Genomic DNA, 18,794 nt, shown 5'->3' with positions numbered 1-18,794 from the left:
ATTTGAAACTCTCTTCAAATCTCGTTTCACCTTATGCAAAGATTTGAGAATAAATAGAATATTTTCTCTAATTCACCTAGGGTAATAAATAATCTCTTCTTTCTTGATTAATTGAATACCTTTATATAGTTCATGTTATACCCAATATTTTTCCATTTGTTACATTCGATTAGGATAACATGTAGTAGGATCAAAATATAACACTTCATATATATATATATATATGATAACTTAGTGATCTTAAGTCTAATAATCACTTACAAAACCGTTACGTGAGCCTTTCTATAGACACAAGTGATATTTCTATATGAAATTCTCATGCGAGTCAGTTTCGTGTGCATGTCAACCAATGAGCATCTACATATTAGTTCTAGATATCTATCTTACATCAACTTATAAAAACAACTGTTTCATTTAGGAAAGAACAAAATATGTATTAGTCTCAACAACTCTAATTAATTTTCAGTCTTAATAGAGCATTGATTTGGAACATTTAGGAACAATGTTTTGATGCAATAGAAATCTCATAGTCATAACAACTTTATAATTTTCTTTATAAAGTATTTTTGTCCAAAGAATTTTATATTTACTCTTGATTCATTAATTAAGTATTATATTCATTAATAAAATATTTGATGAATATTAAATAAATAAGCTCTTATTAATAGATTAAATATATTTACATGGACAAAATCAATGTCAAGTACAACAAACTGATTCGCTACAATGCATATATACTAAAAATATATATAATTTGTTATCGCTATGTGATAAGGCTTTCTTAAGATGATGAGCTTTAAATCTTTTACGTCACTTTACTAAATCTGCACATACAAGGCTAGATTAATTGTTGGAATCTAATCGGTGTCTCCAGCGAGTAAGTTAATCTCTTACCACTAAAACTTATAAGCAATCTCAGACTGCTTGTTTTTTACAATCTTTTTCTAAGCTTCCAACGTGGTTCAAGTTATTTTTGTCATTTTTCAATCGTGCTCTTATTTAGTATCTGAAAATACATTAAGCCTTTCCTGTAATTCTTAAAAAGCGCGTTGTTGTTGTTGTAGTTGGGTAACAAGTCGTCTCTTTCTTTTTCTATTGTGGCTAGGTCTTGCTCTCAGGCAACTAAGTTAGACTCTGACTTCCTTCTTTTACCCCTCATTAACTCTAACTCTGAATTTAAATTCTTATTATTGGACTCCTATTGGGCTCCAATATCTTCTCACACATCTCTCTTGGTATGAATTATTGACTTTTATGATTTTTCAGTCGTGAAGTCAATTGTTTAAGGTACTTGAACTAATATTGGTTGTTATATATATGAAAAATATACAACATATTATGACTCTAGAGAGGCATCATTTTATTAAGCAAAACTAAAGGGTCCTACTTGTGTAGGCTGTATGCTCGAAAAAGGTTGTGCCTATATATGTATTTGATTTCTTTTAGATAACTCTTTCCCTTATCAGAATTACCTCCAACGTTCATTCAAGTAGGCTTGTAATTTTTATGACTTTCCCTTTTAGGTTGTCAATTTCTTTCAAGTGGCTTATCTCAAGCGAAACTCTTTCTTCGTGTTCCATCTCTCTTTTTCTGTAACTTATATGGTGCACACTTAGGGGAAATTAGATCTTAGCGAGGTGACTTATATTTCTTCATGTACTAAAACTCTAAATAGCATGAAAAGAAATAAATAGATTGTTCAAATAAATAGATTTATTATAAATATTTGTTACTTAGAACTACGATGATGAACTAGATTGAATTTTCTTGGAAAGTTCTCACCAAGGACACTAAACCCATAAGAATTTTGGCCAATTTAGAGAAAATGATTTTCACCTCATGATATTGGCCTTTCTCTGACCTAGTCCCCGTACCTTTGATAGTAATGTGCCTCATCATAATAATGTGACATATTATTTGTTCATGTCCTATCAAAGAACCCTAACAAATAGATCTAACTTATAAAGGTTTGGGCTCAGCTTATGTTTTCCTAAAGATTTTTTAGGTTCCTAGATTGTTTGAATTATTTGTGGGGTAACTCGTCCTCTTAACCTTATGTAACTTAAGCATGTGCTCACTAGATATAAGTCACACTTGCCACATGAATCTCCCTGTCTAATCCTAAAATGGACAAGCTCAGGTTTAGAACTCTTTCTTGGTTTTCAGTGAAATGTGTGAAAACTTTGAAAAATAACATACATGCATATGTAATCCGACATATAAAAAAATACATAAAATTAAACAATACAAATAAGATAAATGTTAAAAAAAGGTACATGGCAATAAAAAAAAACATTAGTTTTTTATGGCTATCAACATAGAAAAACACAAGTAATTATAGTTTTAAAAACTCAAGTAAGAGGTTAGTTATGCTTAAGGAAAGATAAACATCACTCTTATCATGTCCTTTCAAATGAAAGGTTATTTTTGTTACGTGTTTTCTCCTAAATTTATTTTATACATGCTGTTAATTTTCAAACTTTACTTCTATGATTATTCATGATTTATTTTAATGCATTATAAAATGACATTGGTCAATAAGAATATGAGACTCATCGAAGAATTTGACTTTTATTCCTAATATTAGGAGACTTCATTGATTTTTACCTTTTTAATAAGGAAATCTTGATGTTAATCCCTAAAAATTTGAGATTGCATCGATTTTGACCCTTTAATGAAACTTTCAACGTCAATCCCTAAAAATAAAATATTTCATCAATTTTGGAACTTTTATGAAAAAAAAATTATGCTAATCCCTAAAACAGAAAATTTCATCAATTTAACAAAAGAAGTACGAGGATTCATACTCAAAATTCAATAACATGTTATCATGAAATAATAAAAGAGAATGCATTATACTTGGTTTTTATATATATATATATATATATATATATATATATATATATATATATATATATAATAGGTTGAATGTTGTCCCTTTCTCAAACGATTCTCCTTATTAGACAATAGGAATTTAAAAGAACTACAAGTCCATATAATATCAAAATTGTTAACTCTATTTCAACTTTTTATCCTTTTTTTGTACTACTTTTTTTCCCTTCCCCCTTTCCTTTTCTGTAAACTAAATCTCTATTTATAGTGTTACATCTTATTAGAAAATAAAAACCCATAAGTTCATTATTTTGATGAGAGTCTTTTTTTATCCTGGCAATCAAAAGATTTCTATGAGAATCATTAAAGTCTTTTTATAGGAAGATTTTTTTATCCTAACAATTAACTGAATGATTTTTATGAAAATCATTTTGATCCTAGCAACTAACTAGAAGCTTTTATAAAAATATTTTCAATCCTAGCAATTAGCTAGAAGATTTTATAAAAATCTTTTTGATCTCAATAATTAATTAGAAGATTTTGTAAGAATCCTTTTGATCCCACTAATTAATTGGAAGACTTTTATGAAAATCGTTTTAATCCCAACAATTAAGTATAAGACTTTTTCTTTATTTTTTTTCATTTTCTTATCATCATCATCCTTGTTGTTGTGGCATACACGACATCGAATGATGGGTTTTCCTCTTGGATTGAAGGGCTTTGGGGTTAGTTATAAAATTATGATTTTAAAGGATTCACCACTTAATATCATGGTCACAAGAAAACCTAATAGTCCATAAGAGTCTAGATAATAGTACTAGTTGTGTAAGAGGAAGATGTATAACTCTAATGCACCCTACCTATGGTATGTTGCATTGTTGATTGATTGTTTTTTTCTAGGTCATGTTTCTATTCGTTGGTCTATCTAAAGTTCAAGGCAAATCTTTCTTTGTAAGGAAGTCTCTGTCTTATCAGGCTATATCCTTACCGTTCTAGGGTAGGGTTTAAATTTTAACATCGCATTCATTTCCTACTTTGCATCTTTAATATCTAAAGATATACTTTACAATGCAATTTTATACCCTCAAATAATAAAGTCAACAACTAATTCCTAATATTTATTGCTATTATTTCATTTAATCTAATATCAGGAGTATGCATTATGTTGTAAAGATCATACCTCCAATATTAATTAAATAAATTAATTTTTGTGATATTTTTTAGATTTTGGCTAAATCCTAATGGATATTCATAAACTATTTTTGACAAACACACTTTATGGAAAATGAATTTTTCTTTAGCATAAATAGGGCATGTTGAACACACCCTTCAGTTTGGGTTGAGCTTAGCCCAACATTATAGGCTGGGCTTACTAGGCCTAAGACTCAAGCTCATAAACACCGGTTAGGCTCAGGCCTAACCTAACCTGATTTTGTTGGTCCAGCAGACGACCCAAGAGCTTTTTTATATAAAATATCTAGCTCAAACACGTAGGGCTAGGCTAAAATCGGAGGTTTGACCTTATTATTTCCTAGCTATCCCGTCCTAATAATCATTCTTTGGCAGAAAAGAATGAATTCTAGCATTACATTTTTTTCATCCATTATGCTATGCATTTGTACATTATCATGCAGTGATTTACATGAGGAAGCAAGAAGATAAGAAGCTTACCTGGCCTCGAGAGTGTTGGTTGCTGGTTGGTGGTTTTGTTAGGGTCGTTGGTGGTTTATGGTGAAGCTGTTGGTGAGAGGGGTAAGCAACAGTGGTGGATGTTAATTGTTTGTACAACGTTTATCTGGTGTATGGCAGGGAAGAATGGTTTTAGTTTTTAGTTGTAAGGGGTGACTCATGGTGATGTAATGAGTTTAGATTTTTTGTTGAATCAGTATATGTTGTTATGCAGGGGTGGGGATGCATGTTTTTTTTATATTATCTCTATTTCCTCATCTATTTCCTTCAATTTTATCTCTTCATCTTCTTCACCTGAACTTCACCCCTATTTATATAGGGTGAAAGACATGTTTGAGGTCCCTTGCAAACTTGAATACTAGTCCTTGATTCATTTGAAACGGATCCTAACCATTATGCATAAGCCAACATCCTAGTACTGTTAAAATCAGGCTGTCAAGGCTGACAAGATCAAGGGTTTTGGTTACTTATTACAGTAGCTATTAAGCTACAAACCGGCATGGACAAGATTGGATAGGTAATACAATGTCAGGGTATGAGGATAGTGTGTTTTTTTTGTCTTGTTTGGAGAGGGGATGAGAGAAGATGAAGGCCTAAAAAGAGGCATTATTGGCAACTTTAATGAGTTTTTTTTTCTGAAACAGACGAATAGTGTTAAACAACGTGTTGGTTGACCTTTTTTTTTTATTTTATGTTAACCAAAATGACGTCGTTTTAAAACAAAACACGTTGTTTTAGTAAAAATACACCATTTTTATTTAAATAAAATGACGTGGTTTTGGCAACTTTAGATACAATTAGATCATTAAGCCCTTTTTTTTATTTCAACCCTCAATTATTGAATTTGTTCAAGTCCTTAATCAAATTCTGATTTTAAGAATTAAATCAATTCTACCCCTTTAAATTTTAAAAAGACCCTCTAATTTAGCGCATTTGACCTTCAAACTTGGTCCTTGGTCTCATATATTTTCAATTTCATCCTCATTTGACCTTCAAACTTGTAATTTCTTCAATTTCACCCCTATTATCAACCGAATTTTGTTCTTGATGCGCCTTTTGCAAAAAGATCCTTGATCTTGAATTTCTTCAATCTAACCCTTAATTGACCCCTTAAACTTTGATTTTCTTGTAATTTTACCCCTGATTTCATCATATTGAGATTGTAAAATTTAATTTCATCCTCTAAAATTCATATCATCTCAATTGAGCCCAAATTAGGCTTTTAAATTTAATTTCTTACCAATTAAGTCATTGTACATAATTAATTCTTTTAATCTTGGCCTAAATCAGTTCTAAAACTCAATTAGATATTTAATTAAGCACATGATTAAATTAAATTTTTCTCTTAAAAGTCTAATTACATCTTTAAACTTAATTTTTATGTAAATTCATCTGATATTCACTTAAGTTAACCTTGAATTTGTATTTTTCCTTACATTCAGGTCCTTCAAAGATGCAATTGAGCTTCCAATTTTGTATTCAAATCCCTCTTAAGCCTATCTTTGCAAATCAAGTTGCTAATCCTCTTTTTATTGTTTAATTTTTTTATTTAAAAGGAAAAGGATGATTTTGGGGGAAACCTAAAATTAGGTTATGACAGTTGCCTCCTCTTTACAATGCTTACGATAGAAAATCTCGTAAGAGAATTTGGATAATAAGTTTGTAAAGAAGAAAAGATAAAAGGATGTGGATTTACCAGATCATAAAGTGGTTAATCCTTTTAAAAAAGATGAGATATTCAAAGATGTCAAAAGCAATGGCTTAAAAGAACACTCATAAAATAATAGTGCCAAAAGCATTATGTAAAAGAGATAGGCCTTGACGACACACTATTTGGAAGACGAGGGCTCAAAGGTGTACTTAGAATGGAATAATACCGAAAGTAATGACTCGATATCTGGAAAGTGAGGGAACAATGACATACTTAGAAGGAAATTATGGCACAAGCATTGTGTAAATGAGATATGATTCAATGGCTTGTTATCTAGAAAGCGAGGGCATGATGGTGCACTCAGAAGGAAATTGTGCCAAAAGCACTATATAAAAGAGATAAAACTTAAAGGTGCCCTATCTAAATGGTGAGGGCTCAAAGACACATAAGAAAATAGTACTAAAAACACTATGTAAAAGAGACAAGGCTTAAAGGCGCTCTCAGTAGAAAATAATTTCAAAGATGTCGTAAAAAAATGAGCGGCTTAAAATGATATGCTTCAGAGTTATATACACAAAACCTTCTTCGTATCCCATGATCTCATTTCTTAAGAATTGGGCATTCTTCACCCCTTGTACTGATATGCATTAAGCCTCTCATAGCTTTTCTTCACTAAAAGAATTCAGTCCCATCAATGATTCTTTCCTTGGACTCCCTATATGGATTAAGATGCAATGTTTTGAGGTTAATATGCATGTATTTTCACTTGATAAATATATGTCACCTTTTCTTCATGGATTATGTCTCCCAAAACTTCAATCCTCATAGCAAGTTTTCATGGCTCCTATACTTTTGCTTACTCAAGCCACAACTCATAAAATTATCCTTTGAGAAATATATGCTCATTTGATGACCTCTAATGATCTCATTATACCATATTATCTGAGGACCCTTACTTTAGTAATTATGACTTGTTTCATTATGGATTTCCTTATTGGAGGATTAAAACATCCTGCTTCTCATTCTTGCTTCCCTAGAAGAGGAATTATGGAGCCAACTCTATTGTGTTTCTTGAATTGCCCCTAATTTGATCATGCCTCCAAATGTTTTATCTTATTTTGTTTGATTGGGTTATCTCAAGGCTGATATCATATGGAAGAGTGTTTGGTTTTTTTATAAAGGATTGATGTCAAAGAAAAATCTTGGGAATTTCAAAACTATTTTCAAATGCAGAAACCATTTCGATGCAAGTTTAAAGCAAATTTGTTTCGAAAAATTCAAGCAACTCTTATGAACAGGGTTTCATCAAGGTTGAATTTTAGATTTTAAAGCATATTTTTCTTTTAGTAAAAATGTGAAGTGACCTTCCGTTTTCATGATTTGTTGGTCAAAAGGGATCGAGTTTCATCTCAAGAGATTCAAGGAAGAAAATTTTTTGAATCATTCATTTACTTATATAAATAATAAAGCATAACCATATTCTTTGGAAAGTCTCATCTTGCATGGGAAAGCATTACTTATCAACCTAGATTGCTAGCCTTTAATTATAAAGGACTTTATTAAACACGTAAAGTGAGTTCGACTTTTGGCTAAGAAAAAAAGAGATTTGTAGGCTCAAAAAGTGTTTTAAGTTTCTAATTACTTAGGATCACTAACATTGTGTCTTTTTTTTCTTGCATCATGTTTCTATGATTTGCTTTTTTTATTAATTTAACAAGGCAACCTCAATTTGTTTTGACCTCGACTTGGTCATTTTTTTCCTTTCACTTAGGCATCGCCCCCCCTCCCAGCATTTGGATTTCTAGGCTCAGTTTTTTTGTGATCTCTCTTTGGTATTGACCTTAAAATTTTTGTTAGCCCTCTGGTGTGGGGTGTGATCCCAATTAGGATTGACCTTCGGCTTTAGGAATTTTCATTTGTCCCCTAGTGTGGGGTTTTATCATAGTCAGGGTTTTTATGAAGAAAAACTTATTCAAGTTCAAATGAGAATCACAAGAAATATATTTTTAGAATGTGAAGGAATAGAAAATATGACCTTTTATCATTTCAAGCACAAACGGTTAGGATCAATAAACTTTTCTCTCCTCCATTGTGATTAGTTGGATATGAAAAATTGTTTTCATCATAATTAAATTATGAATAATTATTCAATCAACTAAAACTCATCTTCAAAGTTAGTTTGAGTGGTTTTTGGTTCATTTTTTAATTGTATTTGGTCACCTCACTAGAAGATCATTTGAATTCCCAAAACTTGTTAAAAACGAACACCAATTTGACCTTTGCATTTATACTAATAATTTTGATTTTCCAAAAACTTTTTGATCTTTTGTGAAGACACAAAAAAGATGTTTTTAAAGCTATGGGATCATGAAGAGTTTTTCAAAGTTTTAAAAAGGAAAAGTGCACTAAAAAATTCTTGGCTAAACTTTGATATTTATTGATTTATTGACAAAGTACATTAGACATAGTATTTCCTTACAGGTTTAGGCAAATCATCTTCGTCTATCTTGGTCAAAATTAAATCTCTTTGAATGTTCTTTGGTTTGACCTTTATTGTTGTATACCTTATTCATTCTGCTTTAGTATAACTGATGATGACAAATTGTTATCAATCTCTTTTCACTTATCAGATTTAACTGCTCAAATTTTAGCTTTTTCAATTCTGATTCTTCTAGTTCTGTATCCTTTAAAACCTTTAATGATGTAATTTTCACTTTTAAAGGTATCATCGCATTCATCATGTATACCAAAGAGTAAAGGGTTGCACCCATGAAAGTTTTGATTGTGGTGTGGTGTGCATGAAGTGCATATAAAAGCATCTTGTACCAATCTTTATAAGTGACTACCAGTTTCTAGATAATCTTCTTGAGATGTTTTTGGTTGTTTCAACAGTATCATTCATCTTAGGTCTGTAAAGAGAAGAATTAAAATGCATAATCCTCCACTTGGTGTAGAGTTCAACAATCAACTTTCTATTGAAATTCTTAACATTATCAGTTATCAATTTTATTGGCAAGACATATCGATAAATTAGATCTTTCTTAATAAATCTCTTGACCACTTTTGTGTCATATATGCATAAGAGCTGGCTTCGACCCATTTAGTGAAGTAGTCAATGGTCACCGAGACAAATTTATGCTCATTACTAACCCTTAAATTGATTGGTACTATGACATTCAATCCCCATGTATCGAAAGGCTAACGCGATGATGTCATATTGAACAAAGATGTTGAAGGTGCATTTATCTTGTTAACATATATTTGACATTTGTGGAATTTCCTGATAAAATCAACACAGTCTCTTTCTATAATCAGCTAGAAGTATCTAGATCACTTTATCTGTCTTGCCATTTTATGCCCATTAACATGAGTGGCATAGATTCCTTCATGGACTTCTTGTAAAGCTTGCCTAACCTCTTTCTCATTCAAATACCTAAGCAAAGTCATGTCGAATGACCTCGTATACATGATTTTTCCACCGAAGTAATTATCCACGACCATCATTCTTAAAGTTTTTTCATCTGTCTTAGAGGCTCCTAGAGGATATTCCCGGTGCTGGATAAATTTCTTGATATCACCATACCATAGTTTTCTATCTAGTAATTCTTTAAATGAGTAGTAATAAGCTTGGAAGTTTCTAACTTTGATATTTATTGGTTAAATCATACCCTCAATATTTATTTTTGTGTCATTAAAGTTAGGGTGGCTAAGGCATCAACAAACTATTTCTTGTCTCACTATTTGATCTATGTAGGGCAAAAGAAAGTCATTCTTTAAGTTTGTCTTATTCAAGTATCTATAATCCATGCATACCCTGATCTTGCCATCTTTCTTGGGAACTACAACTATATTAGCCACCAATTAAGGATAATGGACTACATCCAAGAATCGTGTATCCTAATGTTTTTAACCTTCACTTTAAGTAGTATATCTAGGCGCATTCGTCTTGTCTTTTGTTTGATTGATTTACTTCCTTCCATCTAAGAAATCCGATGCACCATAATGTCGATATCCAGTCCAGGTATGTCTGTATAAGTTCAAGCAAAGACATATAAACACCCTTGCAACAAGGAGACCAAACCATTCATTTCCTCAGTCATAATAAGAGTATAATCTTTAATTCTTTCTTATCTTGTTCTGTACCCACCTAAATTTATTACTTCTAGTTCTTCCTCAATAGGTTTCTAAGATTTCTCAGATTTTTCAACCAACATGGTAAACTTTTTTAGGTCCTTATTTTCCCATCTTTAATCACCTATTTCAATTATGTTATCGAAGTTTAGCCAATTATTCTTTATGTAGTGGGTTTGTGAATTGGTGGGAGATTAACATTTATAATTCCTAAAAGCGTAAGGTGTGCTTATGTAAGTGTGTATTTAAATGGAAAGACAAAAGGAAATAAGATATATTTTGAACACGGGAAATGTATGATCTCATTAAAATAAAAAGTTTGTTGACAAAGAAAATCTTGTGGCATCATGAGCTAGATTGCTAACAAGAATGAAACACAACTAGAAAAAGGTAAAAAAATCAAACACAATAAGACAAAACATCTCAACAAGCATGGTCAAATAAGAACAATTACTTTTTGAACATAATAGGAGCAGGCTCTATTTTTAATTCTAGTATAGTTCCCTACTAGCTAGTTTCTTCATAAAGGCTTTTACAGGAATTTCATCAATGATGTGAATAAATAGTTATGCCAGCATCTCATCCTTCACTTCGACCTTTATCTCTTTAATATATTCCTTGTTCTCATATTCTAAAGCACTGATGTGGAGGTCTAGTATCTTCAACATTTCATCATTAGATCTAATCACCTGATCAGGTATTAGAAAGGTTGTTCGGAGTGGTGGGATTATAAACTTTTCTTCTTCTGGCTTCTTTCCTTTGATTTTCTCCATCATTGCTTCCTTTTTAATGCTAACAACTTGCCTATAATCTTCTTGGGCTTATATCCAAGCTTGAACCTATGTGCAACATATTTTAGTTTCATCAAATTAACTCATTCTGGCATTTTGGTGTCGGGTTCAAATTGGAAGGAATCCCATGTTTTATGAAGCAATTAGTTGCCATTATTACTACTTTCAAAATGTTTGGCTTTCTCAGCATTGTGTTCTTAGAAATCTACTCAATGCTTATGATTTCAAAAGCGTCAATATTCTCGTCCTTATAGTCTTCTACCTTGATGAATGGAATACCCACATTCCTTATCATGGAAACTGTTTATTTAGCCTTGATAGTTACCAGCATCCCATTCATGATGTATTTTAAGCACTGATGTAACAAGGAAGTTATCGCTCCAGTCATATGGATCCAAGGTCTTATTAACAACATACTATAGGAAGGATGAATGTCCATCACTTGTAGTGGCACCAATAACACTTGCAGCCCCACATATAACTTCACTTTCAAGGTCCCGATTATTTATCTTGGCAAGCCATCATAAGCCCTCACCATCATAGTACTTGGCCTCATCTGTGATTCATTGACAAGCATTCCCCTCAGCATGTGTCTTGGCAACACATTCAATGTCGATCCATTATCAACAATAATTTGCCTACCAAGACATCTCTACATCGCATTGTCATGTATAATGGTTTGTTATGCTCAGTACTATCAGTGTCCATTTAATCTTCAGTGAAGAATAAATAATTGGAGGTCTAGATTTTGCCCATCAGGTGCTTCATAGTTTCTTGGTTGATAACTTGAGGAACATATACCTCGTTTAGCACCTTTTGCATACCTTTCTTGAGTTGCTCAAGTACTCTGTACTCATTGTGTTTTATCAGTATCAGGAACTCATTGGTCTCTTCCTAAGTGATGAGCTTATTTACTTCCTCTGGCAGGTCAACTACCTCTTTCCCCGTGGCTTTATACAACATGGCATTGTAATTTCCATTGGTTTCCACTATATATTTAGACACAATCAACTTGGGCAACTCGTCTGTAGTAAATTGTACTTGGAAGACTTCCTTGTTCTTATTAGGCTCATTTACCATAGAAACCTCTCTACCTACTGCACTCTCGATTCTAAATTTGTATCACTTCATTGTAAAAATATTTACATTGATTGATCATATAGCTTTCTTCTTAATGATATTTACAGAAATCCCTACCTGTCAACCCATCTTTACAATTACTCTCTTTGTATCCAGCTTTTACCAACATTTTTACATCTTATCTAGAGACAATTTTAAGCTCCGCGGGCCTTCAAACTCCAACATATTTATGGATCCGCTACCCGTAGCATAATTAGGTAGTGGATTTGTATTCATATTTGGATCTTTCTTAAACACTACCCATCAAACTTTGATTAATTATGAGAGCTTACTCTTGAAGGCATTATAGGTGTTAATGTTGTGTATTGTGGTGTTAAGGTGATACTTATAGATAAGATAGGGTGGTTATTATGGCGCAAGTTATACTAGAGCGATTTGTCCAATTCTTAATAGTTTTTGGTACATCTCACTCAAGGGTAGTGATGGTGAAGGTAGTTGTTCTTAGGTTCTTTTGTAATTTCTTTTGGGTTGATTTTTGTCTTGGCTGTTGACTTGGTTACTTTGGGGTTTAGTTTTTTTTATAGGAAAATTTGAGTTGAATTTAATGTTAGCAATTTAGGATGAAAGGTTTGGAGGACTATAGTTTTGGAAATGGTTTTTCTTGTCTTTGTAGCAACCCTTGATATAATCAACATCTTTTTTCTTTCTTTCAAAGCTTTTTTTCTCGATTATCGTGGAGATTATACCACTCATTATCCTTTGCTTTATACGCTCAGCCATGACTACATCATGAATAAATTATTATGTTAAACTACCCATCACATACTCGTAGTATGATGCATTGAGCGTATTTATAAATAAAGTAACCACGTTTTTATCTAAAATAGGTGATATACCTATGTAACCAGATCCCTCTATTGTTGGGCGTACTCTTACATGGTTTCTTTATCCCCTTTCTCTAGAAGAGACAAACTCAATCTATCATGAGCAATATTCATATTGTACTTATATTGTTTGATGAAAGCATCCGCAAGGTCCTTTCATCTCCGAATCTTTGTGTTATCTAGCCTTATATACCAGCTTAATATTGTCTCACTTAAAATGTCCTAAAAGAAGTGCATCAATAATTTTTCATCATGAATGACTTCGATCATCTTGTTGCAATAAGACTTAAGGTGAGTGGTAGGACGTTAGGTTCTGATGTACCTTATGAACTCGGGTACATGAAAATTTTATGGGACAACCATGTTCGAAACTAGACACATCTCTTTGTAGCTTGTACAAGATCATAGAAATTCACACCCTCAACAGCCCTTACTTTTATTTCTAATGCTACTATCTTATCATAATCAATATCCTTAAAAGATTTTGTCTTGTAGGATTCTTTGGCGCATGCAGGTATTGTTGACTATACAAATGCTATATTACACTGAGGTTTCTGATCGTATCCACTCATCCTTTCTTCAGGCTAAATTATTGCCTGAGTTTGGGCAAAGGTCATAGGCTGATTGGACGAGCCTTCATTAGAGATGTTTTTAAACATTTTCTCAAGCAAGCTAGTGATGTGAGCCATGTTAATCTTTAGAGATTCCAACTCCTCTTAAAAGTAGGCATCACGATAAGCATGTTCTTTATCTTCCATGTTTCTTTGTTGAAGTCAAGTGTTGTAAACTCTGTGGATTTAGGATTTTCGAGGACCTTTATTTAAACTTAAATATACACACAAGAAACCCCAAAGCATGAATGCATGTATGCTTATGTATGGATGCAAGTGTATGTACATATACATCGAATATGTATTACATGTTCAAAGAGCTGATCCATAACTTCCTTGTTGAATACAGGCAAAATCCGTAGTCTAACGAATCCTAGGAGATCCTTCCCAAGTTCATGTCTTAGTTGGATTCCATACATATTGGAAAGTATGAAATAAAAAAATGGGTCTAGAGCCCTTTTTATTCAATAAAAGAAAATAATTCTTAGAAGGAGTTTTTTACTTATGAGGGTAAGACTCCTATACATATTTACTTATTCTCAAAAGCAATCCCTATGTTGGCTACACTTCTAATAAAAGTTGAAACTTCATTCAAACTCATATTTGTTGGCACTATTACAAATCAAAGAGGTTTTTACTCATATTTTCATTTGCTTGTTGAGCCACCCTATCAATCAACCTATTTGTCTGCTTAATCTAGTAATGGAATACAATATTGTCTTGGAGCAGTTCAATGTTGCTTGCGGCTAGTGACTCGTTATCCCTATTCAACATCTAGATCGTCATTTCAAGCTACTAGACTTAGTCTCTAGCCATCTGAAGTTTTTTTCATTCAATTTCAAGCTTAGTTATCTCCGTACTCATTTGTACATCGAATATGCTAATGTGACCTTTTCATTCTTCAAACTTCTATCTCAGCTCGTTCAACTCTCCATTACCTTATTGATACTACTTTTTCACCTTTTATAGTTCCTCCTATCAGATTTCTAGCTTGGACTAGACTGTAGAGACCCGTTATCTCAGGGCATTTACACTATCCTAGTACTCTCTCATATTCGATTCAGCTGCTCTTTTAGCTTCTCTTTCATCATCAGCTTAGGCTTTGTACTGAGCTCTTATGCTTATTTCTTTCTTAATGCTAAGATTGGTTAACTTGTTCTTTTCTTTCTCAGCTTCGAACCTCTTTCTATTATTGTCTTTTTTCTTTTTTTAAAGAAGCAATCAATTCTTTGTTAGCATTTGCTTTATTTTTAGAGATCCTTTTTAGAGCAACTACCTTTTTTTTTTCTAGCATTACATACTTGTTCACCAGATCATCGTATTTGGCCATTCTTTCCTTCAACTCCTCCTAGATTCCCTACACAATATCCTCAAACTTTTTATCCATATCCTGTCATTTACTAATCATCTCTTGATCATTCTTTCCTCATTCCAAGTCTTGCATTAGTGCAATCATTTGTTCACCTTTTTCTTTTATAGTCTGGTTTAAAAAGACCTTTATCTTTTCTTCTTCTAATAGCTGGTTTTCTAAGAACTTCTGTTAACTTTTGTTGTTACTTAGTTCAATTTTTAGTTTATCCAGCTGATCTTGCAACTCCTCTTTATTGCTAACCCTCTTTTTGTTGGGTTCTCCAATGATAGATTATTCAACTTTGTTTGTAATAACCTTAACAATTTCATACATTTTAAGCTTTATTTCTTGATAACAATTTATATCTTGCGACATATATTTTTGAAGAGACATATTCCTTACGAAATAGATAAGTATCCTCTCTTGGACTTTTTCATGCTAAACTGTTTTAGCATATTGTCTATATATATGAATTAGGATAATCCAAGAAACTTTCTAAATCTATCTCTATATATATCTTTATTCTTAATATATACATTGCTTCTCCCATATTATTCATGGAGAAATTCTTAGATAACAAGATATTTACTGACTGGAGTAAAGGAATGTTGTTTCCTATAATATGTCATCTACATATAATATTAAGAAAACAACTCTACTCCCACTAATATTTTTATAAACACAAGGTTCATCCACAATTTTTTTATAAAATCAAACTATTTAATTATCTCATTAAAATGGATATTTTAGCCCCCTGAAGCTTACTTGAGTCCACAAATTGATTTTTATAACTTGCATATTTATTGGTAAATTTCTTAGTTAAGAAACTTCAGGTTATGTCTTATACACATCTTCGTGAAGATTCTCATTCCAGAATACAGTTTTGACATTCATTTACCAAATCTTATAATCATGGTATACAACTATAGCAAGAAAAATCCTTGTGAGTTTTAACATAGCTATCGACAAGAAGGTTTCATCAAAGTCAACCACTTATCTTTGTTTATAACCTTCAGCAACTAGTATAGCTTTATAAATTTGTATATTGCCATCTATGTCAATATTTCTTTTAAAGACCCACTTACATCTAATGAGTTTTATCCATTCTGATGGATTAACCAAAGTCCATATCTAGTTGGTATACATGAAATTCATTTTAGATTTATAGCTTCAAGCTATTTCTTAGAATCAATATTAGATATTGCTTCCATATAGTTCGTAAACTCATCAAGTAAGAGCAACTCTTCAACATCAGCTCTTACAAGAAGTTGATATCTCAATGGTGCATGAAATAAATAAGCTCTTAAAAGGTGTCAGTCCAATCATTCAAAATTGCCAAAGAAAGATATGAATATTGGGTGAATGATCCGTCATCTAGGTTAAACCCTAGAAATTAGGGTTTTAAATTTGGGATCTGACAGATTTTATTTTAGTCTCTATTCTTCTAATTACACCCAAATTGTCTCTCAAACTCTTAATTTCATGTAATTTCACCTTTGCCAAACTCAATCATCAGCCCTAAAGTTTAGCGTTATTTTCATATTGGTCCTTAGTTTTCAATTTATGCATTTGAACTCTTAACTGACCATCAAACTTTTAATTTTCTTCAATTTGACCCGCGATATGGTCAATTTTAGCCTTTAAAGTTTCGTATCTTTTTACGATTTGGTTCTTAGTTTTAAATTTCTTCAATTAAACCCCTAATTGGCTGTCAAACTTTATTTTTTTCACAATTAAACCCCTGATTTGACCGGTTCAACTTTTCAAAGTCCAATTTCAGTCTCCAAACTTTAATTTCTTCCAATTAACAGCCAAATGGACTCTAAAAACTAATTTTTTTTGCAATTAAGCTATGAATAAAATTAATTAAACCTTTCAAAATCCTCTTTGAGTCCTTACTCATTTAAATTTCTATATCTTTACTCCAAATAAAAATATTTTCATCAAATGGATCGTTAATTTTATCAATCTTGTATATTCTGGTCCTCCAACTTTTCACTTGTTATTTTGATCCTTCACCATCAACTTGGGCTTTCTTTTAGGCTTTTTTCCTGTATATCTTCTTTTATCTTTGGATTTTTTTTCTTGATTTTTTTTTTATGAAGTAAAAAATGGTTAACAGCCTATTAAATATTCCTAAATGTCCCTTTGATCTTCTTAGCTATTAACTTTATAATTAACTCAATTAATGGATCTTTTATTTATTCTTGTTAATTCTCAACATCACACCTTAACCTTAAACAAACTCAACTTCTTTACTGCCTAAAATAGTATGAATAATTAATGAGGTAGTTGTCCAACAAAATCTTTTTTTATTTATTTCTTAAGAAAATTGGAAAATTAGAAAATATAATAACCATGTTTTTTAATTATTTATGAAAAGTATTTTTAGAATAAATTTAAAAACCGTTTTATTAAAGTAAACACAATGGTTATTAATGTGGCCCACTCAATTTATTTATTTATTTTTCCATTAAAAGGCAGGCTAACTAAAATTTTATCATGGGATACTGAATATGAAACCATCCGTCTATCACATTGAAATTGAAGACATCCGTCTCTCTGACTGGGAGTTCAGGTGATCAGATCATGTGCAGCCACAATTTGGAGTTTTGCTTAGACTGATACATCTTGAAACTACACCATGTCAAAAAAGAATTCAAATTGCCTATTCATTAGAAGAAGGGAAAATTACAGAATTATTAATGGAGGATATATACATCTTTATACAACACGATAAATAAACAGGTTAATAGGCATATTCTCAATGTACTATGGCACTCTCTTATCCAGCCCCTGGCCTTATCATCTCCCCAAACTCTTCATCGGTGCTCTTGAGCATCAGTCGCAGAGGAATTTTGACCCCACTTTGCACAACCTCGACGTGCCTTGGCTTAATTCGCTTATCCAAACTGAAAGCAAAATATTGAGGAAACCTCTTCAACTCTGTCAACTTCCCGTTCATCTCCTCGGCAAAGTAATCAAACTTTGGCTTGAAGTTATTCTCGACACTAAAAGTAAACAATGCTGGACACCTTAAAACCATAGCCACAGCTTCATCTCTTGAAAAACCTATGCTCTCCAAGTACTTCAATTTAGGAATTAAGGTGTTTTCAACATTAGAAACCAACAGCACAGGGTCTTGATAAGCCAAGGCTTCCAAATCCTCAAACCCAAGCCGTTGAAGATAAAACAAGCATGGTTTGAGCTGGTCTCTCACGCTAGAAACTAGTAATCTTGGGCACTTGTTGATGGCCTTCCTGAAGTTATTGTCTGGGACTTTTAAGTCTTGGGATAGGAAGTTGAAAACAGGTTTAAGGTCAGTTCTGATGTTAGAAGTGAGAACTTTTGGACACATGCCAAATATCCTAGGCAAGTCCTTTTGGTGGATTCCTTTGGATTGGAGAAAGAAGATTATGGACTGAATGGAGTCTAGAGAGGCGGTGTGGAGAGAAGGGTTTTGGGATAATGCTTTGCCAGAGTCAACTCCCATGATTTCAAGACACAGAATCTTTTCTTTGATTTCAAAGGAGATATTTGTGTGGGCTGGTGTGTACAGTGGGTGCTTGTGAAGGAGGCTTTTGGACTTTACCGATAACTGGATGTTTGGTTGCTGAGAAATTGAGGGTTGGGGTGTCTGCTTCGGAGAAGAAAAACACAAAGAAGAGTGTAACGCTGCTGCTGCTGCTGCTGGTAGCGGCATGGTGAAAGACCGACAGAGAGACAGTAGGAGGAGGAGGGGAACTCTATTGCCACAATCTAATCTCATTTGTT

At 32.4% G+C, this 18,794-nt stretch overlaps 1 protein-coding gene across 1 annotated transcript; it reads right to left on the bottom strand.

Moving 5' to 3' along the window:
- Window positions 1–17,667: 17,667 nt before the first annotated feature.
- Window positions 17,668–18,794, bottom strand: LOC133702943 (transcription termination factor MTEF1, chloroplastic). The gene has a single exon (XM_062127287.1). The coding sequence runs from the start codon at window positions 18,787–18,789 to the stop codon at window positions 17,806–17,808; it is 984 nt and encodes a 327-aa protein (XP_061983271.1). The 5' UTR covers window positions 18,790–18,794; the 3' UTR covers window positions 17,668–17,805.

This window comes from Populus nigra, chromosome 9 (assembly GCF_951802175.1).
Source record: "Populus nigra chromosome 9, ddPopNigr1.1, whole genome shotgun sequence".
NCBI lineage: Eukaryota > Viridiplantae > Streptophyta > Magnoliopsida > Malpighiales > Salicaceae > Populus > Populus nigra.
This window is presented reverse-complemented; position numbering and strand designations above follow the sequence as displayed.